The sequence below is a fragment of the Mesocricetus auratus genome, unplaced genomic scaffold (assembly GCF_017639785.1).
Source record: "Mesocricetus auratus isolate SY011 unplaced genomic scaffold, BCM_Maur_2.0 Super-Scaffold_4256, whole genome shotgun sequence".
NCBI classification, from domain to species: domain Eukaryota; kingdom Metazoa; phylum Chordata; class Mammalia; order Rodentia; family Cricetidae; genus Mesocricetus; species Mesocricetus auratus.
The window spans coordinates 43,486,410-43,513,411 of NW_024429182.1; the positions used below are offsets into that span (position 1 = coordinate 43,486,410).

General features: G+C 42.0%; 1 protein-coding gene across 2 annotated transcripts in view; it reads right to left on the reverse strand.

Moving 5' to 3' along the window:
- LOC101825095 (guanine nucleotide-binding protein subunit alpha-14) overlaps positions 1-27,002 on the reverse strand; it is a 164,013-nt gene that overhangs the window by 49,980 nt on the left and 87,031 nt on the right. For both annotated transcript variants that reach the window (XM_021225494.2, XM_021225488.2), the window contains exon 2: positions 14,985-15,169. In XM_021225494.2, coding sequence (XP_021081153.1) covers positions 14,985-15,169 — 185 coding nt within the window. The remainder of the gene's footprint in view (positions 1-14,984; positions 15,170-27,002) is intronic.

Here is a 27,002-nt window from a genome sequence, read left to right on the forward strand (position 1 = left end):
CTTTTGTCTGAGGAGGCAGCTGTCTCTCTCTGTCTCTGTCCCTGCCTATCTTTCCTATCTTTCCCTTTCCTTATTCCCTGACCTCCTCCCAATAACCCTTCCACATAAGTTCTGTCGATAGGTCTCTTGCCTGACTCTCACCCACAGCAGGACTCGCCATGGTCCCACCTTGCACTGTATTATACCAAAAGAAACCATATAGTAGGGTCCATCATTGGACCAACCCCAATCCTGTACAAATTTTCCCCTAGCTCAGTTACTCTTCTTGTTGCTATGACAAAATACTTTGCAAGAATCACCTTAAGGATTTGGTCCACAATACAGTCCACCGTGGTGGTGAAGTCATGACATCAGGAGCCTGAGTCAGCTGGTCATGAGGAATCAGCAATCAGGAAAGCTCACTTTCTCCTGTTTCTTCATCCTGCCTCACTTAACCACCTAAATGATGTGACTTACAGACAGCTCACTTTCTCCTGTTTCTTCATCCAGCCTCACTTAACCATCTAAATGGTGTGACTTACAGACAGCTCACTTTCTCCTGTTTCTTCATCCAGCATTCTCACTTAACCATCTAAATGATGTGACTTACAGACATGTGCAACTTAGTCTAGATACTCTTTACAAGCACAACAAGAAGCATGTATCCTAGGTTAGTCTGGGCCCACCAAAAGTTGACCCCTCCCCGGGAGATTCTCAAGACCCCCCCACACACAGGGTACTTAAACTGTCCTCACAAAAATGAACGTGTGGTTTTCCTGTCTCTTTTTCATCTCCTCTCTGGGGGGCTGGAAAATCATCCGGGAGCATTGTAACCATTAAATGTAGGCTATTTCTAATTCGGGTTGATTTGGTCTGATTTGGATTTGTGCATTGGTGGAGAGGCTTATCAGGGTGCAGAAACTTTTCAATGAAAGGCAAACTTACTAAGTGCTCCTTAAATACCCCAGTGAGAAGCACCTATTGCCATGTAGTTGTCTTTATTCTCTAATGAAGACGACTGTTTAAAGCTGTAATTTACCACCTTTATATATGCTCCCTACAATGTATAGCACACAAATTATTGATTTCAGAACATTCACAAAACTGATTAGCACTGAAGAGATGGCTCAGTGGTTAAGAGTACTGGGTATTCTTCCAGAGGTCCTGAGTTCAATTCCCAGCAGCCACATGGTGGCTCACAACCATCCATAGTGGGAACTTATGCCCTCTTCTGGTATAAAGGTGTACATGCAGATAGAGCACTCCTATACATAAAATAAATAAATAAGTATTAAAAAACTGATTCGCCACAATGATTTTTTTGTTTTTTTAAAGATTATTTTATTTTTGGAGATTATAATATATGATTTCCCCCTTTTCTTTCCTCCCTCCAAGCTCTTCCATATATCCTTCCTTTGTCTTTTTAAAATTCATGGCCACTTTTATTAATTGTTCTTACATTTTCATATATATAGACATATATTCAACCTGTTCAGTCTGTACAGTGTTATTTGTATGTATGTTTTCAGGGCTGATCATTTGGTATTGGATAACCAAATGGTGTGCTCTTCCCTCGGGAAGATTACTGAAGAAAGAGAAAAGAGTACAGAGAAAGATACAGAGGTAGGGGAAAAAGAAAGAAGAAATGAGAGCAACAAAGACAGACAGACAGACAGACAGACTAACTGACATGCTACAGGAATTGGCTTGTGTTAGGAAAATCAAGAAACCCTATGGTTTGTTGTCTGCAAACTGGAATCTGGAACCGAATCAATAGTGTGCTTTAGTCTGACTGTCAAGCCAGAGGGCACAGGGGCTCAATCCATAAACTGATGCTTGCGGGCACAGATGGATGTCCAGCTTGATGTGAATTCACCTCCTCTTCACCTTCCTGCTGTCAGATGGCAGCACTAGCGGTAAAGATCAAAGCAAATGTCATTCCCTTCCAGAAATGTGCTCACTGGCATACTGAGAAATCATGCTTTCGCTGCTACTCAGTCAAGGTGCTGCATAAAATTAACCAGGGGTGGGTGGCACACACTTGTAACCCCAACATTAAGGAGGTGTGGAACAGAAAAATCCAACGTTCAAGGTTGTTCCTAGTTACACAGGAAGTCTCAGGCCAAACAAACACTTCTATAATAATACGATTTTTGATCATGAGTTTCTGTAATATAAATGATCTGAATGCCTCAAAAATGTCTACACTAGTAGAGACAGAAAGAAAAATAGTAAGCACATATCTTACATTTACAGAAAAATAAGTAGAAATCTCAACTGCATGCTTGCAGGATGCTTGCTTGGTTACTGGGTTGAAAAGAAAAACACATGGGGATTTCTGGCTGTTCAATTTGTATTGGAAAATGTCATAGCTAATACCTACATTTTTTTTCAGGTTTACAGAGCATGTGTGGTGATGCAGGGCAATGCCCTGCTTCTAAGGAGGACGTGATGGGATACTTAGGGTGACATCTGATGGTCATAGCTGACTAGTACTTAGGTTGAAAAAGAATGGGTGTATTGCATATATGTGTGTGTTTGTGGGAGGGAAAGAGAGGGAAAGAAGGACAGAAGAAGATATGGACAGAGGGAGAAGGGGAAGAGAGGGGAGGAGGGGAAGGGAGACCAAGAGAGAGGGGACCACAAGATGTTAACAGTGTGTTCATTGTATTTATAAGTATTTCTATAAAAGAGCTGAAGGGGAAAGTAACCAAAAAAGAAGAAGAAAATTAATTCCCTTAGAGAAAAGATGAATTAAGAACTTTTTTAATGTATCTTCCATCACTTTGGAATGCTCTTCATTCTAGGAAGCTCAGTGTATACATAAGGCCTTGTCACTTGACTCCTGACAGTGTAAACACAGCACCTCGTGAGATGCTGTCCAGTGTTCCTCTTCACCTGTCTAGAACACATCCCCAAGCTCTTCAGCCTTCATCTGTCACAACCATGCATGACAAGAGCTGGCTTGACCTGGCAGACACTCCTGTCCTTAATGCTTCTCCGGGATTGCTCAGGAGGCAGCAGACCTGACAAACACCTTCCATATCCTTCAGTCTTGCACTTGAAAATATTCAGCAAAGAATGTGTAGTGAGCATTATACAGAACTTTTTCTTGCCAATTCTGTAAGCAGTACAGTCTAAATTGCATCTAAATCATGTATGCCATATTGAGTAAGAGATACTGGGTAAGATTTAGAGTATGGAAAGATGCATGCCTATTACATGCAGACTACTCCATTTACATAAAACATGTGGGCATCTGTGAATTTTAGTTTGTGTAGAGAAATCAGAATATATATATATATTTTGATTTCTGCATTAGCCAAAAACTTTAGACAAATTTAAATTGAGCCAGAGCACAGTACTAATATCCCATATTCTGCCCACACTGTCCTCAGACCTGTCCTTCTGAAAAAAAATCAGGCTTAGTTCCCACTCTGTGGCCCCTGGGCATCTCACCAAAGAGTAAACCTCCTTCCCTAATCTAAGATACTCCTGGGACAGCCTAAGGGACAGAGATGGAATGTTCTCTTTGGTCTTTTCTATATCAGGCTCAGAGACTATAATTAGTGGTTATGTGGGGAGTGAGGCGGAGAGCATGTAAGGAGAGCAGTGGGTAGAGAGAGGCCATAATGCCTGGGGATGCTACAGGGTTCCTACAAGATCTGTAAGTGATAAAGGCCAGCCCTTGTGTGTGTGTGTGTGTGTGTGTGTGTGTGTATGTGTGCGCGCGCGCGCTCATCACTTGCATGTGTGTGCTTGTGTTGTGGGGAGAGGTGCTCTCAGAACCGTCAAGACAAGGGATTGCTAGGTTCTTGCCGTATTGACAAGATTTCTAAGGGTTGGAGCAATAAGTTAAGAGCACTAACTGTTCTTCCTGAGGACCCAGATTTGATTCCTAGCCCTCATGTGGCAGTTAACAACTGTCAGTTCCAGGATATCTAATGCCCTCTTCTGGCCTCCTTGGACACTATGCTCACAAGGTGCACAGACATACTTGCAGGCAAAATACCCAATCACATAAAATAACTATATAGGAAGCAAATACTTTTAAAATATTTCTCAGCAAAGTTGAAATCAAGCTCCAAAACAGAGTACTAGATGTTTAATTTCAAGGAGTTCTTTTTCAAGCAAGAAAGAATAGAGGATATCTTCACAAAATGACCCTAATCTTACAAATTCCCAGATTATTCTCTAATTCTAAGATAGAATCTTTATTTCCTAAATAGGCAAAGTTCAGACCAACTGGTCACGCTCCTTTGTTTATAAACAAGGAAGCAAGATTTGAGAGCGGCAGTAATTCAGTCAAGTTACCCAACTTCAAAGCCACAAAAAGGCCCAATTCCAATTCCCACTGTGCTCTCTGAACAGGCTTTGGGAGGATCAGTGAAGGCCAGCACAGGACAAACCTTCTGTATGTGGGTCCATTTGCTGGTCTCTTGTGAGTTAGACCCTCTGGGAGATGGAACACCCACATTAGTCCAAATTTGAGGTCACTGTTGAAGCATTAAAAGAATTTTAGCCACTGTGATTAAATTTTAAGCTACTGGTGCTTATTATGTTAAACTTATGTCAAATTTACTTTGCCTTTTTAATACAAAAGAGAGATTTTAATACAGAAGACAGGGGATTTATGTAATTCTGCTGAGATAAACTTAGTTTACATTTTACAAGAAACTTGAACATGATATAAAATTAGCAGTAAGATTTTCCCTTCTACTCCACTTGTTAGGCACACTCCCCAAAGTTAATCATTTCCGCAATTGCTTGCTCCTTCATGAAAAAGTAATCCAGAGTAGCTATTTTATTACTGGGGACAGAACCTAGGGCCTTGAGCATGCTAGTCAAGTGCTCCACACTGAGTACATTCCCAGCCATCATCTCCAAGCTGTTTGCTTTAAAGCAAGTTCTCATGAAGTTATTCAGATTGGCCTTGAACTTGTGATTCTCCTGCCTCAGCCACCAGCCTAGCTCTTGTCACTTTATACACATGCACTTCCTGCAGCTTACTTTTCTCACACCTGCTATGCTGTGCAACTGTTATTGTCAACTGGGCACAACCTAGAGTCACCTGGAAAGAGGGAACATCAATGGATGCATTACCAAGGTCAGATGGCCCGTGGTCATGCCCATGGGGGAATGAATTGATCTGTGATTGAGATATAGGAATTCACCAAGTAAGCTGGGAATGTAGGTCTTGAGATAACCTACGTTCTCATCACTGGCTATCTTCACAGTCAAACTTTATGGGAGTTAATGCTTTGATCCACATGTGAGAGGCATGAAGGAAGTAATAGTTGTGAGAAGCTTGCCTGTCTATCAAGTCACCTGGACTCTATTCATCCCTGATGAATAACTTTGGAAAAGATACTTAATTAACTTCTATAAACCTTAAGGTCTATGAAATAGGGCACCTGAGAGCATCCACTTTAGGAAATCCAGAACCTGGCATTCTATGCCTGGCATGGACTCACTTTTATCCTAGTGGCAAATCAAATAGGGTCCTTGTGGTACTTTGAGTTTAATTGCACCCCATATCCCATAGTCCCATAATCTCATAGTGAGTGGCACTATTGGAGGTGTGGCTTTGAGGATTCCTATGCTCAGGATACAGCTCAGTGACTTCCTTTTGCCTCCAAAATGTAGGACTCTCAGCTACTCCAGCACCATGACTTCCTGCATGCCACCATGCTCCCCATCATAATGATAATGGACTGAACCTCTCAAACTACAATGAGCCACCCAATTAAATGTTTTCTTTATAAGAGTTGCTGTGGTCATGGTGTCTCATCACAGCAATAGAAACCCAGACTATGCAATTTGGTAAAAGGGATTGGGGCATTGCTGTGATAGGCCTGACCATGTTTGTGTTTGGAGGAATTTGGATTTTGGTACTTTGGGTTATGAGAGCAGTGGAATACTCTAAGTGCTGCTTAATGGGCCACACTAGTAGGAGCATGGAAGACAGTGTTGCTAAGTGTGATTTGATGAATTGTAGAGGATCATTCAAAATGTTTCAGAGGAGAAGAATTTTAGTATGTTGCCTAGAGATGATTCTTGTGATACTTTGGTGAAGAAAGTGGCTGCTTTTTGCCCTTGTCTGAAGAGTCTGCCTGAGATTAAAGTGAATAGTTTTGGCTTAATTCCATTGACAGACGAAATCTCAAAACAGCCTAGTGTAGACTCTGTTGTGTGGATATTAGTGTTTACTCTAATGAAGGTTTATAATGAAAAGGAGCAAGGTGAGCAGGGTAAATTACAAAAAGTAAAATTCGAGGAGGAAAAAGAGCACCAGGAAGTAGAAGGGAGCTAAATCCTGTGTTCAAGGAGATAAACAGATTAAGAAATGGAATGAAAAAGGTGGTGACCTCAGGGCAAGGTCCAGCCCAGTCAAGTTCCTAACTTGTGGAAAGAAAGTAATGAAAAGCTAGAGCTGGGTGTGGTGGGGGCACACCTTTAATCCCAACACGGGGAAGGCAGATGCTGGCAGATCTCTGAGTCTGAGGCCAGCCTGGTCTACAGAGCGAGTTTCAGAACAGCCAAGCTTGGACAATGAAAGACAGGAAGCTGTTGAAGATGTAATTGTACGAGGGGACCATGTTCCAGTCCCGGCAAGGAGCAGAGGTTGGCAACTTCAGCTACATGATTCTGGGCTTAGTAAGAATAGAAGAAAGGAGGTATGGAATAAAGCAGCTGAGGCCAGGCATGTATCAGGGGTATCCATGAATGGGGCCTAGTAGAGAGCTCATTGCTTGAAGCTGTGAAGTTGAAGCCTAGATTGTCTGGGAGAACCCAAGCTGTTAGAGATACTAGAATAGTGGAATATCTGTGAGGAGAGCTGCTAACAAGGAGTGGAGCCAGCCCAAGAGGAAGCAGTGTGTTGCAGTCAACAAAGCTGAAGGGAGTTGGAGAACTGAAGAGCATCAGATATGGAGATGCAAAATTTGGAGTTTGCCCAGCTGGTTTTCGGTCTTGCTTTGGTCCAGTATTTCCTCACTACACTTCCTTCCCTATGTTTTGGAATGGTAATGTATGTCATGTGCCATCATATGTTGGAAGTATGTGATCTGCTTTTTGATTTTGATTTTAAAGGGGATTGCAGTTAAGAGACTGGATGAGTCTCAGAAGGGACTTTTGACTTTGAGACAAGTTTGGGACTGTTATTGACTATGGGGACTTGAGAAGTCAGTCTAAATGCATTTGCATATGATATTGTTACAAGCTTATGGGGGTCAAGGGGAGGAATGTGGTATTTTGAATGCAATTGTCCCCCATAATCTCACAGGAAGTGGTACTATTAGGAGGTGCGGCTTTGTTGACATGGGTATGACCTTGTTGAAAGAAGTGTGTCACTGTAGGGGTAGGCTTTGAGATTTCTATGCTCAGGATACAGCTCAGTGTCTCAGTTGCCTGCAAGATGTAGGACTCTCGAGCTCCAGGACCACATCTATCTGCATGCTGCCGTGCTCCCTGTCATGATAACGGACTGGATCTCCGAAACCATAAGCCAGCTTCAATTAAATGTTTTCCTTTAATAGAGTTGCCATGGTCACTGGCCACTCAGCTTGCGAATCATCGCCATTGACTTAACTTTCACAGAAAGACACATTTGCCCCTCACCGCACATAGCCTAAGATACTGGCCACAATAAATCTCCAGCTTCCCACACTGGAGTCAGAGCCCCTGGATGCACAAGGTTTCTGGGTTAGCTTGCAACTCAAAAGCCATATTCCCAATTACCAAACAATTCTGTGGAAAAAGAAGCTGTTGCCATGTGAACTTCCAGGTACTTCTTGCCCGGTATCACAGTTTCAGGGTCAAAGCATGAAGTTATAACATGCTGGAGGGCAGCAGAGCCCACCTAAAGAGTATGCATACCCTTTCTTCAATGGAGGGAGAAGACAGACATACCGAGGACTCTGAGGACTCATGTACATATAGATGATGGCAGGGACTTAATTTCATGCCAATGATGTCCATTCTAGTACATCAAGAGTTAACCTGACCTAGGAAAGAAAGACTTTCTTATTTAGGGCTAATTATTAACACTGCAGAGGGCCCTACACATCAACTAACCCAGATCATGAAGGAAGAAAGGGAGGATGGAGAGAGGGGAGGGGAAGGGAAGGGGAAGGGAGTAGGGAGAGAGGGGAGAGGGGAAGGGAAGGAGAAGGGAGAAGGGGGAGAGGGGAGAGGGGAAGAGAAGGGGGAGGGGAGAGGGGAAGAGAAGGGGGGAAGGGAGAGGGGAAGAGAGGGGAGAGGGGAGAAGCAACAGCAAAGTGAAGGAATGCCTCAACAGAGACCAGCAGGAGACAGATGTCCATGCCAGCACAAAGCAGCAATACAAAGGCTGGGGCCGGCGTTCAGGAACCGGGCGGAGAACTTTTGGGCACCAGGCGAGGATGATGGTCTCACATCCATATTTTCAGTCAATCACTTCTACCGACTTCAACAAAAAGGCAAGTGAGCTAACAAAGAGCCACCTAAAAGGCAAGCAAGGCACCTTTGCCAACTACACAATTACTTAAGTTAAATATGATGTCTAGTTTTAATTGTCTGCAACAGGACCTAGAACCTCCTGGGATGAAAGACTGGGGTTTCCTAGGCCCGTGGGCACACCTGTGAAGGATTCCTCTTACTTGAGTTAACTGAGATGGGAAGTCCCACTTTGAATACGGGTCACCCCACTTCTTGAGCTGGGCCCTGGACTGCGGATGAGTTAACAAACAAGGTTTCCTAGTAAGGGTGCACACATGCATCTCTCTCTGCTCTAGGCTGTGTCTGAGATGTGACTAGTTGCTTCAGGTCCCAACTCCCTTGACTTCTTGACACAGTGGACTATAACCTGGAACTGTGAGCTGGAATATACCCTTCCTCCCCTCAGCTGCTTTTGATCAGGGTGTTTTTGTTCCATAGCAAAAGAAATAAAATCAGGGCAACTAAGAGCCACTCATACAAATGATTAGGAAACCAGAGGTGCTTTAAAAAATTAGAAAAACCAGTTATCTTTCTGTCCTTGATAAATGGTATGCTCATACATGGGCAAATGGTTTCTAACCAGAGACTATTAATAGCCAAGTTAGACAAAGGCATCCATACGTTTTTACTAACTATAGGAAGAACATGCCAAAATATTTTAAAAATTGAAAAATAAAAAGCAATAGATAAATGTGAAAATTATTTTTATATTAGAGTGTTCTAAATTGTGCTTGACACAGTTTAGGGTTCAGAAATCCCAATCAATAATTTGATTTCCTTGGATTCATTATTATGTCCCATTTGAAACAACCCTTCTCCATGCCACTGCCTTGAGAAAAGATTTTAATGCAGAAACAAAGCTTTCTAGTCTTGCCCAAGATGCACTCATCTAAATTCAACCTGGGCATGACTCCAAACCAACCCTAAGCAGGGAATTATGCCCTTGGCTTGTACTCATCAGAAAACCACTAGGGTTCAGAGAAGACAGTCCTGTGGAAAGCGCTGACCCAATGACCACCAGCAGCCACCTGTACCCACCACTACCAAACACCACCCACTACCATTCACCACCACCCACCATGACCACCACCCTCCAAGCACCACTCACACCACTCACCACCCGCCACCACCATTCGCCACCACCACTCATCACCAGCACCCACCACTACCAACCACCATCCACCAGTACAAACCACCACCAACCACTACCACATACCAGCAACAAGCAGAATAGCTCTGTCATGGGAAAAGCAGCTGCAAAGAGTTTGGGGCTAGCATGGGTTTTATGGTCATCTTGAATATTGCTATTTTCATTAAATATTATTCAATAGTGAGGGGAGTTCACATGTTCTCTTTCATATCTTGGATGAAATTAAATTAGATTAAAATCATATAATTATAATCCCCCACACTAGTTTGATCATTTGTGACCAGGATATCAAGGTATTTTAAGGCAACTTTATAGAAGAAATTAATATATCCTACATTATGTAAATCAATGCATCAATGATCAAACAACACTTGCTGCTCATCATTTGTCCTTATACTTCTTTGCTCACCAATCAGGCTTAAAAGGCTGCATGGTTTAGTTGTAATGAAAAATTCAGAGAGAGCCACTTACTATCATCTTATTCTTTATTTCCCAAACTCACACACTTCAAGTGACAACCATGCCCACCCCAGGGAAAACATGGATTAATCTAATCCTCCGCCTGGGATTCCAGTGGAGAATTTCTTGTTCTTACTATACACCAGGTAGAACTCCAAGTTCTCAGTAAAACTATACCGTGTGGTTTTTAATATCCAAGGGGACATGGGAAGTAGGGCCCTGAGGTTAACATTTAACTGAAAACCAGCAACTCTGGGCCGCAGCCCAAGTCAGAACATCGGCCTTGCTGTTCCCAAAGGTTTGCAGAACCCGACTTTTCGAACTGGATGAGGAAGTGGGACAGAAAAATATATTTAAACAGATGTTTTAGAAATTAGAAAATAAGATCTTAAAATACTCTAAGCCCTGAGAAACTGTCCCGCTAAAATGTGACATAAATTCACCATGTTTCCTGAACTGTGCCTGGCTTCCTCACACAAGCTTTTAGGGTCTGAGACCTGGAACTGTAGGTGGAGGACACACAGACATGTATTTGTATGTATGTAAATATGTATGTACATTGTGTGTGTATGTGCATGTGTGTACATGCATGTGTATATGTGTTGCTCATCAACAGTTAGGAAGATTTTGAGGTCAGCAATTGTTTCTAGTGAGAGGCTGATGCCTCTCTGTAGAGATGTAGAGATGTACATCTAGAGTTTCTAGTTACTGCAATAATGGTTCAGTTAAACCAAGGACAAAAAAAATCCTTAATTGGCTTTTATTTCATAGTAATGAAGCCTTTCCTTAATTTATTAATGAATTTCTATTTTCTATTTCTTGGGGTGTATGTATGTGTTTCCATAGCTGGGAATTTCCATGAGTTTCTATGACTTTCCCCTTACTGCTTAGTCATTAACTCTCCTTATAAAAACTTGTTATTTATTTATGGCTCTGATGAGCTGTCACTGGAGGTAAGTTACAGGAACCTGGTCCACTGCACAGTTTCTGTAAGCCAGAGGGCAGGGAAGCGGCTGGGGCTGGCTTCTGAGGCAGGTGGCAACCTTCCCTGTTCCTAGGAAGCTTCAAATCTAGAAGTAAAGGGTTTGTGAGAATCTAGGTGGGTTGTCCTGTAGGAGGCTGTTTCTAATTATGCATGCAGGTCTGTAAACCTTAAGGATGAAAACATTTGCTTGTGAGTAAAGATGGCCTGTGATGAGGGCTCCAAGCTCAATGCCATGGACAACAAAAAGCACGGAACCCTTCTGATTTCACTGAAAAGTCAAGAGGAAAATGAGCAAATGCCTGTGGACTATTTAGTCCAGGAGTCACCTGTTCTAACATGTTTATAAAACACAAAGCCTATCAACAGAGTGAACAAACACATGGGAATCATGTCTCTAAAGTATGTAAGCTTTAAGAAAGTAATAAAGGCTATCTCTGAATTTCAAAAACAAGTTTGTTAAAAAATAGTAATCTAAATTTCTTAAATAAGCAGTCTTTCAAGCACTAAGCAAAGATTTCAACAAACCAGAGTCACAGTGATCTCACTAGCACTCAAAACCTTCTGCAACAGCCTTTAGTTCACATCCACAGACTTCCCAGCTGTGAAAACACACACACACACACACACACACACACACACACACACACACACACACACACACACCAGAGGCAACAAGAAATGGAAAATATTCATAGAATATTCATCAATAAGAAATGAAGGAAAGGTTTCATACTGTGAAATGAAAGCTAAGTTCTTTTTCCTTTGTCCTTGGTTTAACTGAGCAATTATTTCGTTATCCAGTATTTTGTAAAGAAGATAGCACATATCTATTTTTTTTCTTGAGACAGGGAATTATGTAGTTGAGATTGGCCTGGAACTGGGTATGCAGCCCAGGATGGCCTCAAACTCATAATCTTCCTCCTTCTGCTTCCCAAGTGCTGGGGTTACAAGCTTGTACCACTCCAGCAGACCAATCAGTTTTTCATTTTATGTCTTAAACATGGGTATTTTTTATGGTTTCATTTTCAGATTCAGGACTAGCTCATAATAACAGACAAGAGAAAAACAATAAGGAAGGGATGGAAGAAAATTACCTAAACAAATAATAGAATAAACGAGAAGTGATAAACTTATATCACTTAGGTAAAGTTTAACCTGGAAAGTCTTTATTTTGTTCATGTACCCTGCACACAGGGAAGACTGCACTGCTGAATAGTGTTGCCACTAAATATCATGTCTACCTAGAACTTCAAAGTGCAATCTGTCTTTTTAATTTCTTACATTTATTTATTTTTACATACATTGGTGTTTTGTCTGTTTGCATGTCTGTGTGAGGGTGTTGGATTTCATAGAACTGGAGTTACAGACAGTTGTGAGCTGCTATGTGGGTGCTGGGAATTGACCCAGGTCCTCTGAAAGAGCAGGCAGTGCTCTTAACTGCTGAGCCATCTCTCCAGCCCCTCAGTGTATAATCTTATTTGGAAATGGTGTCACTAGGAGGTAATTAAGGTCATCCTTGATTAGAGGTGGCCTTGTAAGGGGGAGATTTGAACACAGACAGAGAAGACACTACTACATAAGCACACGGATACACAGGGGTACCACGTGCAGATAGATGCAGAGACTGGAGTAACACATGGACAAGCCAACACCGGCCTTGGACTTCTAATAACCAGACCAGGGGGAAATAGATTTCTTTCTAGTGCCTCCAGTTGGTACCAATTAACCTTGACTTTCAGCATCTAGAGCTGCAAGAGAACAATCTTGTTTGTAGGCACCCTGATTGAGATATGTAGTTGCTGCAGCCTGGGGAAATGAATGGAGACATGCAGGGATGGTATATGGAAAAGAGTGTAGACCAAGCAAGCAGGAGAAAGTAATGGAATGTCAAAGCCCCATACAAACTTTTTGTTTAAAATATAAACTCAGAGCACTGTTAAGAGACTACAAAGGAAAACCAAACAAAAACTGAAACCCAGAGGTCTTGACTACCAAATTTGATTAGGTTTCTAAGAACACATTAGCAAGGGAAGCAAAACTGGTTTGCACTTGAGCCTTCTCATCAGTTGTTCTATTTATAAACCCACTCCTGAATCCCAAGCTTCACCAGCTACCTTACTATGACCAACAAAGAAACTGCAGCCTGCAGCCAGGGAAAACAATATGACAGGAATCACCGGGAGGCCATTCCCACCTTGCTTCCTCTCTAAGAGAGTCAGAGATCTCCACAGAAAGCCCGGCTTTAGGATGCTATGTAGGGTGTCAATAGACTGTTGTACTGAAAAGCCATGGATGAGTGGATTTTCACAATCATGTGCATTTACAACATCCCAAGTGGCTTAGCATGCACCTTGCATATGTATTTCTGCATATTAGTTCACTCCACATGCTTCCAGTGTGACTGCTAGAAGTTGAACTATATAGTCAGGACATAGTCCTTCATGGGACCTTTGAGACTATAAGGAAATGATGGTAAATGAGTGAGTTGTACCAACAATGTGACAGTGTCAACAATCTGATGCATATTGAGTACTAAATAAAGAATTGCCAAAAAATAGAATTTTAAATTCTTTAGTTGCTTTGGAATTTTCTTTGTCGTATATAGAAGATGCACATAAGTACAGGTGCCACAGTGCTGATAAAATTATCCATCCTGAAGGGCATACCGTTTTGCACTATTAGCATCAACATCATTTTTAAATAGATTCTTGTGAGGTTCATTTGACACAGAATTATTTTTATCCTCATACAGTATTGGTTATTTGAAATAAAAACATTTGTTTTTCATTTTTAAAAGTCAGGGTGTTACTATGTAGCACAGGCTGGCCTTAAACTCATGATCCCACGGTCTCTGTCTCCCAGCTGCTAGAATTACAGGCACCTGGCTAAACTCTTATGTCTAATCTGGATTCAAAATAAACTCCAATGTGTTCCAGTGTAGTGCAGGCAATTCTATTTGCCACCCCCACCTTCCTTGCCTTTTCTTTTTCCTTCATTGTTAGGAGATTTGCATCACTAATGACCAGTGACAGAAAGCAAGTTTCAGCTTGGCATGCTCACATCATGAGAGCACTTGACTAGCTGGGACACCAGAACTGCTTTCGTAAAATGTCACTTAGTTCCCAAGAAGGGCCAGCTCCCAACACAAACAAACTCAACCAATTTCTCTCAGTAGTCTACAGTGCCTTAGTGAAAATATTTCCTGAGACTGAGAGTTCTTGAAAAGTTAGACGCTGTAAAATCGGCATCATCATTTCCCCCACTGAGGCAAACAATGGGTCTCTTGACTTAAATGGAAAATGGCATCTTCTTCTAGTCACTGAAATGAGCAACCTCAACAAATGCCCAAGTTTCAGATTCCCTATATGCCACACAACACCACAGCCTCATTTCCTACAGAAAATTTCTGGCAGACATAAGATCAACAGGACTAACTAAATCCATCGGATGCCCCAAGTAGCTCTTCCACTACAGATGCCTCAAGTACTCTGGCATTCGACCAAAGCACTTAGCAAACCCTTTTGTTCAAAGACTTTCACTTATCTCAATAGGAAGGCGTGCGCTCACACATAGAGCCAACCCTCCCAAGCATCCAATATGAAGACATGCACTCACACATAGAGCCAACCCTCCCAAGCATCCAATAGGAAGATGTGCACTCACACGTAAAGCCAACCCTCCCAAGCATCCAATAGGAAGGCACACATTCACACGTAGAGCCAACCCTCCCAAGCATCCAATAGGAAGGCATGCATTCACACATAGAGCCAACCCTCCCAAGCATCCAATAGGAAGATGTGCACTCACACGTAAAGCCAACCCTCCCAAGCATCCAATAGGAAGGCATGCATTCACACATAGAGCCAACCCTCCCAAGCATCCAATAGGAAGGCACACATTCACACGTAGAGCCAACCCTCCCAAGTATGGTACCTTATTCTGCTCACACACATATTGTATCCTCAGGGTGTCCATTGCTCTGATCATGGCTTGCATTGCGGTGAATATGTTTTGGTAAACCAGCTTCGTGAAGCCCTTTCTATCTTCATCACTGTAGCCAGACCCATGGATTATCCTCATCTGCTTGATAAAGGTGCTTTTCCCACTTTCACCAGTTCCTAAGAGAAACACAATGAGTGAAGAGCAGTTAGCAGACAGACTCCCAATCAGGAACCCTGGTAGTACCAGTCCACACCATGGGTAACAGGGTGGTGGGATGGATTTCCAAAGAGTCTACCAGAAGCTTATGAGGCAGTATATCCTGAGCCCCAGGAAATGCCTTCCCATCTTCCTCTCCTCGAGTCTTTGAAACAAGAACCCTGTGTCTAACATGAAGGCCTTGCAGCTCATCATGACATTGGCAGTGATGGAGCCTCTTCAGTGTGCAGAGGATCTGAGCAGCAGAAACACTTGGAGAAGAGAAGGATAGCTAACTTGGCAACATGTCCTTGGTTTTGGCACAATGAAGCATCATTCTCAGTGATGCCAAGTGTCTATATGATTGGTGCTGTTCATGTTCCAACCTGCATTTCAGGAGGTCTCCTCAACTCCTGACATTGGTCTGGGGCACCAACATCATTGAACTATCCCATAGATCTTTAATCTTTAATCTTAGATTGAGATTCTGCTAAAAAGGTAGTAAAAATATCTATACAATGAAGCTCAAATATTTTCTAATTATTGTCTGTGATGAATTGATGATATGAGATACTCAGGACTCATTTCTAAATCCATATGTTGCTTGAAAATTTTAATTAACAGTTTAGTTAATAGGGTTTCCAGTTGAAATAAAGGAGAAGCTATGTCCAAATTGAAATTACTCACACTATACCCTTTAAATAAATGTACTTTACAAAGAGAAAATTACATTTCATAATCTGTTACAAAAGAGAATAATTATCTAACAGTATTTCTGTCTAAAGAAAATGTTATATGAAAAACATAGAAATTTTGCTATAACAAAGGCTAAAGATTATTTTTCATGAAATGATTAATGTGACTGTCTATAGTCACTCACTTTCCAGTGTCTCCACAGAACACCCAGGTTGTACAATTGCCATGGAATTCTATCATCTCTGATACTTTATTGACTCTTAGTCACATAAATACCATAGTGTACATATCGTTCTTTACATTTTACTTATAGAGATGTATTTTCCAGAGTAGGGGGCTAGAATTCACGATAGTTACTAACGATTAAATTTAGTGACTTTTAAGCTTACATGGGCTTTCCCACACACCTTGGTACCATATTTATTAAGATAAATATTGAGCAGTGTTTGATGTCAGTTGTCTTCCTCTCTCAATCTCCACCCAATTCTCTGAGTCAGAGTCTCTCACAGAATCAGCAGTTTCTGGAATTGGCTAGGCCAGCTGGTGGGCCAGTAAGTTTCAGAGATCCAACTGCTTCCACCTTCCCAGCTCTGGGATCTTAGCCAAGTGCCACCATGCTTGGCTTTTTACATGGGTGCTAGAGATATGAATTTGGGTTTTTATACTTATACAGCAAGTATTATGTTGATTGAATATTCTCTCCAGGTCCCTTCTTAATTATCTTTAACTGTTCAGTTCAGTCCAGTCATGTTAAATCATTCAGTGCTGTGCAATCAATTATCAGAACCATTACAAATCTTACAAAACTGAACTCCACCCCCAGTCTTGGTAAACGCCCTTCCTTTCTGCTTTGTCAATCTGACTATTCCTGACACCTACTCTACATGAAGTTACACAGCCTTTGTTCTTTTGTGGATGGCTTATTTCAGTTAGCATCCTCAAGGTGTGTCCATGTTAATGTACTCAGTAGTCCTTTTCTGAATATCATATCTCTAAATTTTTTCAAATACAACATATGGGGAAATAGGATATGCCAGTTCTCTGTGCCCAGCCCTGTGTTCCATGTGTGTTAAAGGACTCCAACCACATAGATAAGCAAAGATAAACCCTCGGAAGAACCATACTCTGATATCCCATGCCCTTTTCTGAGTGCTAATTGGATGCTGATACTGACAAATATTAAAGCTGTCACTGTGGCTAGTTACTCTATCCAAATCATCGTCTCTAATCTTCAGACCACTCTGAAATAAGTACTGTTGTCTTCAGTCTGCAGGCGAGAAACCTAGGAGATAGACTGGCTATGTAAAGTCTGCAAGCACACATAGTTAACAAGACCTCAACTTGATTCACGTGGACTCCACTGACAGTAGAAGATCTGGCTCATAAACCAAAGGACCTGGTGATACTGGCCTAATAAGGGCAAATTGTAAGTCCATTTGCATACTATGTAAACCCAGCCAACTCACCAACTTACAGATACAACCTGCTCAGATCCTGCTGGGATGTGCTCAGACCCTTCTTGGGAAGCTCCCCATGCACAGATAGAGTCAGTTTCAGCGTTTTCCTTTCTGCTATTCAGCTCTCATACTGACTAGGTTCTTCTATCTCCACCAAAAGAATTGAATAAAAACCTAGCAGAGTATAGATCCCTCTCCTAATGTCTACTATCAAAGCTTGGTCCAAAGTTCTAGGTTAGATCAGATCTTAGTTCCCACAAAAGTCTGGGTTGCCTCTCCTTGACATTAGAATATTCTCTTCTACCCACCAGAGTTGAGCCTCTGTCCTGTGTTCTTTCATCCCTAACAAACATTAGTAGTCCTACGTTTTCCAGATGAAGAAGTCGATGAGAACATGGAGATTATGTAACTGCTTCAAGCAAGCTCTAACTGTGACCTTGGAGCCTGAAAACTGACTCAAGACAGCCTGAAACTCTGCAGGAAGATAAGGGAGCTCCCAGTAGCAGGGGCCATTCTCTCACACAAGGCCAGTCACAAATGTTTCAAAAGCCACTGATGTCTTCCATTAAAAAATTGTTTAGAATAGTTTTAAGATTAAATGAGAAAAACACATAACAATATTATTATTTGAAAATACTCTTTAAATATTTGGTTTCAAATGACAGTTGTTCAGTTAAACATACACACACACACACACACTTGCGTGCATGCGCACATATAACAAAATAAGGTAGGTTGGAGGGAAAGAAGAGACTAAATGACATCAACTACTGAAAGCCAAGACCAAGAAGACACAGGAACCACTTGGTGAGCATGCTCTCACTCTTGTTGAAGGACCAAACAACCCAACTGGTGCCATCTTTCTCCAGAAGAGAGACTAAGAATCATTAAGATTAAGCAGGTTGTTCAAGTATGCCCAGCATGTTAGTGTTGGCTGGGGTCTGAATCCAGGTCGGTGCTGGTCCATGCTCTTCCCATGACAGTTTGGCACTTTCCTTAACACAGGACCTCCATTCCTACACAGATTGAGATTACAAGAGGAGAAGCTTGCCCTTTCAGCCCACAGAATTGTCCTAAAGCTGAGCTGACTCCAGCAGCTGGGGACAACAGGCAAGAGGGAATGAGGATAGGTAATGACACCCTGCTTTCTAAAAAGGCAGTTGTGGTGAGGGTTACAGGGACTGCAGCTCAAGTCAAGGATCTGAGCAGATCCATTTATCTGTGACAAACAGGAACTCCACATGGGGGCTACCAGCATTCATTCATTCATTCATTCATTCATTCATTTATTCAGGGAAAATAAAAAGAACACCCAGAGGCATGATCCTGGGCATGAAAACTACTAGTGGCTTTTCCTGGGTGATTTTTAATTGAGGAGTGGGTGGCTTAGTTCCTCCTCTCCCCCTTAGCCAATTACCTTCCAAAACATGGGTTTAGGCCAGCGTTGCTGGGTTAAGAGTGTCCCTCCAGAATAAGCCTGCTGGAGCTCCTACTGAGAATGGAGAAGAGAAGGAACCAGAAGTTCACAGCAGATTTTTGGTCTAAACATGGGCCAAGCATTTTCATTGGGAAGTGAATTATGGTGTCAAATTACCAAGGATTCCTTCAGGTCTGATGAGGGTCTCATCCCAAGAGGAGGCTTTCCACCCAGACTCAGCATGCAGCAACACAGAAGAGGAGAGGGAAAGAATCAACTAGAAATTCCATTTATAGATTCAGTTTTCAATACAAATAAGGGAAATGGTGCTTCTCCATTTAGTTGCCATGTCTCCATTTTCCTATTTGAAAATAAAATTCAATGATGGCTATTGAGTAGAGGCATAAACCACTGAATGACATCCCAGCCAATAAAGGAATACCAGTGTACACAATTGGGTGTCATATATGGTGAACTATATCAAATACAGTTGGCTCTAAGATTATGAAAATGAAAAATTCCCACCATGCTGTATTATCACTATTACAGTTGAGAAATGCTTATATACACAAATACCACTATGTTACAATTGCCTGCAGCATTCAGGACAGTGATATGCTGCATAGATTTGTAATCTGTACACACAGCCTAGACATGCAGAGCTGTATCATCTAGGCTTCTGTAAGTATACTCTGTTGTGTTTGCACAGTGGTGAAATTGCCTAATATGCTTTTCAGAACACATGACCATCATTAAGTGAGGCATGTCTGCAGATCTCGGTTCTTACCAGTGCCAAGATCCTGCTTGTGTGAGCTGCCTGCTTGCCATCATCTCTGTACCTGCCTTCTGCTGTGGAATAACCAGCCCTCTGTACACTGTGAAGATTTGTTGCTCTCACTGTGGGTCTCTGGCCTTGCAAGGCTGGAAGCTTCTTACAGTAGTGTTCTTGACCTTACTGTCCAGTAGTGTCCCCTAAGCCTCAGTCATGTGTGTATCAATATTGTGATTCTGGCATATCCATATGACACCTCTTCGATTACTTAATAATTTGCTTTATCTGTTGTTCAAATAAGTTCTTATGATTTTGAAAACCTGTGTTGTGTGTGACAATCAAATTAAATATAATAAAATGTATGACTTTGTAATATTCCAACATAGAGAGCCCTCCTTTTTCCAGTTACATAAGTACTACATTTGTGAACTACTCACAAAAAATTGTCCTTTGTAGATGAAATTATCCCTTCTACTTTTTATACAAGATTCTCTCCTAATCCCTAACCCTGCCCTCTCCAGGGGGCTCTACCCAGGAATCTTACCTAGAAATAAATTAGCAAAGCTACAAGCTCCCATAACTGAAAAGGGGCCAGCAAAAAAATGTCCACACACTAAGATTCTACACTTCCAGGATTGAGAAAGCAATACAAGGTTACAGTTTTAATTTAATTTCAAATAATGCAGGAAGACTCATGGGGGTGGGGTGGGTGGCAAAAGAGTTCCTTTCAGGATCCAGGAAGAAATAGAGACCAAGGCAAAATAGAACCTTTGAGTGAGATGCAAAAGATACCAAACAGAAAACCAATTGTTCCGGAATTTACCCAGAATCCAGAAAGACTGGCTCCTTGAGAGCTAAGCAAGAGCTAATAAACTACTGAGACAAGGGCCTAAGGTGTTTCCTGCAAGTCCCTCCCCCAGAAGCCAGTGTTCTCAGTTTAGGGTTATAGCAGACACTGTGGAGACAGTGAACAGAGCTCACAGAAATGAAGACAGGTGAGGATGTTATCTAACTGACATGACCAACAGGACTGCAAGGGTATGAACATGTCCAATGTGACCACCAAGTGGGATCTCTAAGAACAGGACCTTATTTTTCTTGACAGAGGGCACACTAATAACCTAAAATCTATGCTTGAATGGATATTTGTGGATTATAGACCTCCATGGTGAGTCCCTTTTGGAAAGAAGTAATGTGGGGGTGGCCTAGCATGAGAGGACACGTTGGAGAGATACAGTCAGCTGTCCCATGCCAGGTGTCTGCTGTTTGGCTTTCTGATGAAGACCCGGTGCCAAGCACACTGTGGAGCTCAGGTTCTGGGTCAAGCCTTTTGTGGAGTCCAGATAAATCCACTCAGGAAAAGCCTTTTGTCATCTTTAAGCCACAGCGTTCTCACCTGCAGAGACCTGCCCAGAGGACAGTGTTGTAACTTGGTTTGGTCCTCTCCAGCTTGGGCTGACCTCAGGCAGTGGAAGATTCTGCAGTTGAATGGTCTGCTGCCCTAGAGCCTGTCATTCGGCAGATAGGGGTTTATGACAAAGGCTGGGAAATCCTGGGGAAAGCTAAAGATCTCCCCAAGTGCAAAGCAGAACCCACTGGAGGAAGACTCACCAAAATGTAGATTCTTTGCCCCTCCTAGGTCAAGTTTCACTGGCCTCAGGAAGAGCCTGGGAATATGCATTTGGGGCCAGTAAGATTCTAGAGATTTCTGTGGGCTGGACAGAAAGACTGCTCCAGGGCCCTCCTGAAGGGATCCCTGATAGGATCCACCTGGAACAGAAATGCTCCAGCTGCCGCTACATCATGTTCAGTTGAGTTCATGCATTTTTCTACTGAGTTCCAAATTCATTACTTCATGAAGAAACACCCTGGGCCCCAAGCTCTACTCATCCATTTCCAGGGAGAAAATGTTTTTAAAGAATCAATAAGATTCATGTACTCAATTCTGCCCAAGCCTCATGTCACCAACAAAACCGTGACACCTTCCCTAGCTTCTGTTCCTACACTTAGAGGACTTGCTGCTTTTAACCCTAAAAGGAGTTTACAATAACCGAACTGGAAGCAACTGGAGACGGGTTCATGGCCACTCTTTGAGCAAAAGAAGTTAACACAAGGCTTTAAAAACAAAAAAGGGTAAGTTGAAAGAAGTTAAGTGATGAAACCTAAAAGACAGTTTAAGGTTGTTTTTTTTTTAATGGAGAATTCAAAATACACTGTATCACACTTGACGATCTTTTGGATTTATTAAAATGCCCAATTATCTTTATGGACTAGACAAGAAAAGCCATGATTTTAAGCACAGCAGCCCCTCCCACAGATAGATGTCACATCCGTGAACTCAATCAACTTGGAGGAGAGATATTTTTAAAAACTTCCTTTAGGGCCAGCAAGGTACCCGACAAAAAGCCTTTAGTTCATTCTCTAGGAGCCACACGGCAGAAGGAAAGAACTTCTGGGTCAAGTTGTCATCTGACCCCCAAAACACCCAGTTTCACATGCATACCTCTACAAAGTAAACAAATATGCAACAAAAACTGTAAAAGACCCCCAGCCACACTGACATGTAGACTCATTTCCTATCGTTAGTTCCCAAACACTGCTGTGTAATGACTAGCTCACATTCCTACCTTATCAGGTTGTCATTGGTAATACAGAGATGAGCATGAGAGCACGTGGACAGGCTTACACAAACACAGCACCATATAACTGCAGGAGACAAGTGCCGTGTATTTTGACAACCTAGAGGGGTCTAGGAAGCAGTCCCTCAACTGATATCAAGAGCAAGCATATGACCTTTTATTTCGTGTCACCATGGATACCATTTCAAGTTCAAAGTATCTGTGAGAAGTTCTTTTATAAAAAAAAAAAGATTTAAATAAACTGTTATGTGTGTGTTTGGCTGAGTGTACGTCTGTATACCACATATGTGTCTATGAAGGTCAGAAGAGGGTATAATATCCCATGAAACTAGAGTTATGGGTGGCTGTGAGTCACCATGTGGGTGTTGGGAATTGAACTTGGGTCCTCAGCAAGAACAGTAAGTGCTCTTAACTGTTAACTATCTAACTCCCTCACTCTTGGAGCAAACAAAGCTAGACTGATAGCACAGGAGGCACAGATTATACTAGATGCTTTCCTTCTTTCATTTTTGATAGCATGGTGGAATCAGATCATTTCCCACTTACCATTCCTCCCTCACTAGATGCTTTTAGCTTAATTTGCAAAAAGAATTTGGAGCAAAGATGAACAGAGAACAAAGCCTTGGAAAATGTACAGCTTAAGCTAAAAAGGGAGGGCAAAAGAAACCCAAGAGCCAAAGAATGGGAAATTGTGCAGCAAAAATGTCTTCTAGACGTATCATGGCTATTGCACTCACGAACTCACTTCAAGTCTTTACATAAGAATTTCTGAAGATTGGGGCTTATCAACATTTTGCTGTGGGTGGTAGAGGGTCCATGAAGCCCTCCCCCACCCCGAGGGATTGATTATTGGTACTCAATGGTTGCAAGGTTAGGAGTGTCATTTTCTTCAGTGGTGTAGCCACCACTAGGCTGTCCTTGCACTGGTAAATAACTTCTCACCCATGCTTATGCAAATAGCTCTAAATTTACTGGGTTGCATACAAAGAGAACACACAGAAGTGTTTTGGGAAGTAGAAGGTTTGCAGGAGGATGAGAGGGGGAATGAGGTGAAAATGACTAAATATGCATGTCTGAAACTGTCAAAGATTTTTTAAAAATTAATTCACATGACCAGAAAAGCAAGGTATATAGAGGTGCATCCAGAACACTGTGGATACTAAAGAAGTGTGCACCATTGAAAAGAAACCACATGTTTTGCATTGGTACAATATAAAAAGACAACAGATGAGTGGATCTCAGAAATCAGGGAAAGCTGTTACAAGCTCAAGGGTATCAAACTGAAAATTTGTTTTAAAGACCTCCATTTGAGAAGACAGCCTGGAGGTATACAGGGCACAAAGTCCTTGTGCTCACAGATAAGCTGTAGGGAATTCAGTAATGTTAAGTACATAGGGTTTCTCTTCAAAGGAAGGAGATGTGTACCTATTATCTGCCTGGAAAGCTGGGGATGGATGTTGTTACCAGGCTGGTGACCTGTGTTATCTATAGAGCCAGGCCACACCTGAATCCCCCAGACTATTATGTTTGTTTATCCTAGACTCTTCTCCTCCCTGTTCCTTTATCTTGAGCATTGCTTCTCAGTCAACAAAACCCATCTTTATAGGAGATATTACATGTACTTTACAAAGGCCTAAGTAACTTCTGTGTTATCTTTAGGGCCAGGCCACTCCTGACTCCCACGGGCGACTTATGTTTGTCTCTGCCATTTTCCCTAGACCCTTATCTTGAACATTGTTTGAGTCAACAGAACTCATCTTTATGTAAGAGGACAGACATATTTCATTAAAGAGTTTCAATGTAAACAAGTCTTAAAATTTGATGTATACACAGGATTGAGTTTCTATCAACATGAAACTTCTTTCCAAAATTATCTAATGCTTAAATATGGCTAAAATAAACTACCTGGGGTTAGATTCTAGAAGTTTAAACCAACACTGCTAACTAAGTTGTGTTGACCTGGAATTCTTTCTTGTCTCATGTGGATTGTTACTCTGCCAACTCTGGTATTTGCAGAGACCCTACATACAGAGGTGGTCCTGCATACCCCCAAATACCCAGGGATTTGCTTCCTGCTTTTTAGCTATCAGGACACTTGGATAGCACTAAACCCATGGTTAATGTTGGCCCAGGTACAGTTTGTGCTGGTGGCAATCTTTGGCATTATTTACATGACTAGTTTTGCAGACATGCACAGTGGAGTTATGGTATCATAGAGACCTCCACCTAGATCTCAAAGGAAGGCTGGGGAAGCCTGATTATGTGTGGTGGTTACTAAAGTCCTTGCAAGCAGGCCTTGACAGAACAGTGTGTGGAGCTGTGACAAAGCTGGAAATGAAACGGGACCTTAGAAAGAGCAAATGCACTGTGCTTGTCAGAGAAGGATACAGACAGCAAGCAGAGCCAGCCTCAGAGAGTAGGTTAGGCTACAGTCAGCAAGCTTGTAGGGGAAGGGCTGCCTGGTCACATCATATTACAGTGTACGGGCATGGAGTCAAGGGATACGATGTCCTAGTATTACAAAAACTAACCAGCGGTGACAAAGTTTCCAGGTGACCTCCAGTTTGATTTCTCCACATCTTGCAACCAGGGTGTATAACATCTTCAACAGCAGAGTCCTATCTTCTGGCTCTGTGAGGTAACCAAGAGGAATGGCAAGAGCCTGGACCATGTTGCCTGCTAGATTTCATGAAGGTTATTTTATCACAACAACAGGAAAAGAAACCAAGACAGCTACTAGCTATATTAATTATCCACCTAGTGGTCCCCAAAAAGCATGTGTGGGGGTGCTTTCCACTGAAACTAAAATTGATGTAGCCCTAAAGGCTCCTAAACATAAAAGAAATTCTATTGTCATAAGGATTAAGCTCTTTGTTCTCACCCTCCCCATCATTTGGTGGGATTCCCTCACTGTAACAACAAGATGTTTAAGGAAGCAACGAAGAATGGCCTGAGGAGGCTTACTTTCATTTTATCTCTATGATACAGATGCTCCCTCATGGCCCACTCCTCAGGAAGTCAAAGAAACATGATACAGCATAATAATGACCGCAAGGCAACCGATTTGAGGGTGGCAATGTCTCAGTGAAGCTAAGGACATGTGTGTACCACAGCCTCCATCTCTTCTTTAGCATTCTAGTGTAGCCTTAGGTGAGTTCCTTAAACACTTTGAAGCCTGATTTTGACAAGTCTTTAATCCCAGCACTTGAGAAGCAGGTGGACTCCTGAGTTCGAGGACAGTCTGTCCACAAAGTAAGTTCCAGGACAGCCAGGGCTACATAGAGAAATCCTGTCTCAAACAAACAAACAAAAGAGCATATAATGATACCATCCAGTCAGATTTACTTTGAGAATGAAAATCACATTTTAAAGTAGAAATAAGAATTCACACACTAGTTACACTAATTTGTAAGGGAGGTGATTGTGGAAATAGAAATAAAGAAGCCAGTGTATTAGTATGGGAGAGACTGCATTTAGAGGACAAAGTTACAAGTAGGAATCACAATCTTTGAGATTAGTGACTGTGGCATTTTCAATAACAATGGAGAAATTTAAAAAAGGGTCATAAGCTGTAACAAAAAACTACAGCCAGTGGCTTAAACTAATGATGACTGCTCTCCACAGAGGGAGACTACAGGGTGAAGTGAAATGTGAACACAGGCACACAGGAAGGGTGACCTGACAGGTGCCAGAAGCCCGGTCACCAAGCACAGTGAGATACACTATAAACAAGGGAGAAGCAGACAGTAGTCTCCCTCTGTGGGAGCACAAATCACCAACCAAGTTTACTCTGAGTACCACGTCATTTATCACACCCACAAAGACCTTCCTTCTAAAGAACACCACACTTGTGCATTCTAAACCATCATGAATTTAGGGAATACAGTCTACACAACACACTAGAGTGCCTGTTTCACACTAATGTGCTTGTTAGAATAACTGTTAGGCATGGTAGGATTCTTACACATTTTATAAGTGTAATGAACTAAAAAAATATTAATCCTTTGAAAATTTCATACAATATATTTTGATCACTCCTTCAACCAGCTCCTCCAAGATTCATCCTCACACCTCCCTGGTCCCCTAACTCATGTTTCTTTTTGTAAAAACAACCAATTGACTCAAATTTGTGCTAGCTATGTACTTTTGGGTGCGGGACCATCCACTGGTACATAGAGACCTCCCAGGAGCCACAGCATTTAAGGAAACGTAACTTTAGATGCCATCTGTTGTCTGTAGTTTCTCACTTAGGGGCTGTGAATCCCTTCCCATTGTATCCAACATTTTTATCCTCCAAATGGAAGGAAGAGGGAGCTTCACATGTCCTCCTTGCAAGCACTATTTGGGCTTTTTCTAGCATGTTCAACTGTCCCTTTAACTTTTCCTCTCGTGCTTTGTTTTGTAGACAGAATCACACTCCTGATTGGCATGGAACTCACCATGTAGAGCAGGATGGCCTCAAACTCAGAGATTCATCTGCCTCTGCCTCTTAAAGTTGGGGTTAAAGGTGTGCACACTGTGCCCAGCTACATTCCTTTTCTAGGTGATGTTTTCTTAGCTAAATTATTTGAGGGATAAAGGACAGCCAGCATCAGGCTTTAAGTTTCTGCACCGATGTAGCGGTGCCAGTTTAATTTCTTTACCAGCCATCCAAGTTTGGACTCAGGCATCCAATTTCCATTTAATTTGGTGGAAGCATCATTCAACTCTCTTAATTTGAAAGCCTTCTATTAAGACATACAATCTTCTTCTGCCCAGTCCACGTCCCCCACACCTGCCCTTGGTCTCTGCTGTCTTATGAGCTCATTCACACATCTGTGGACCTGCAGCATT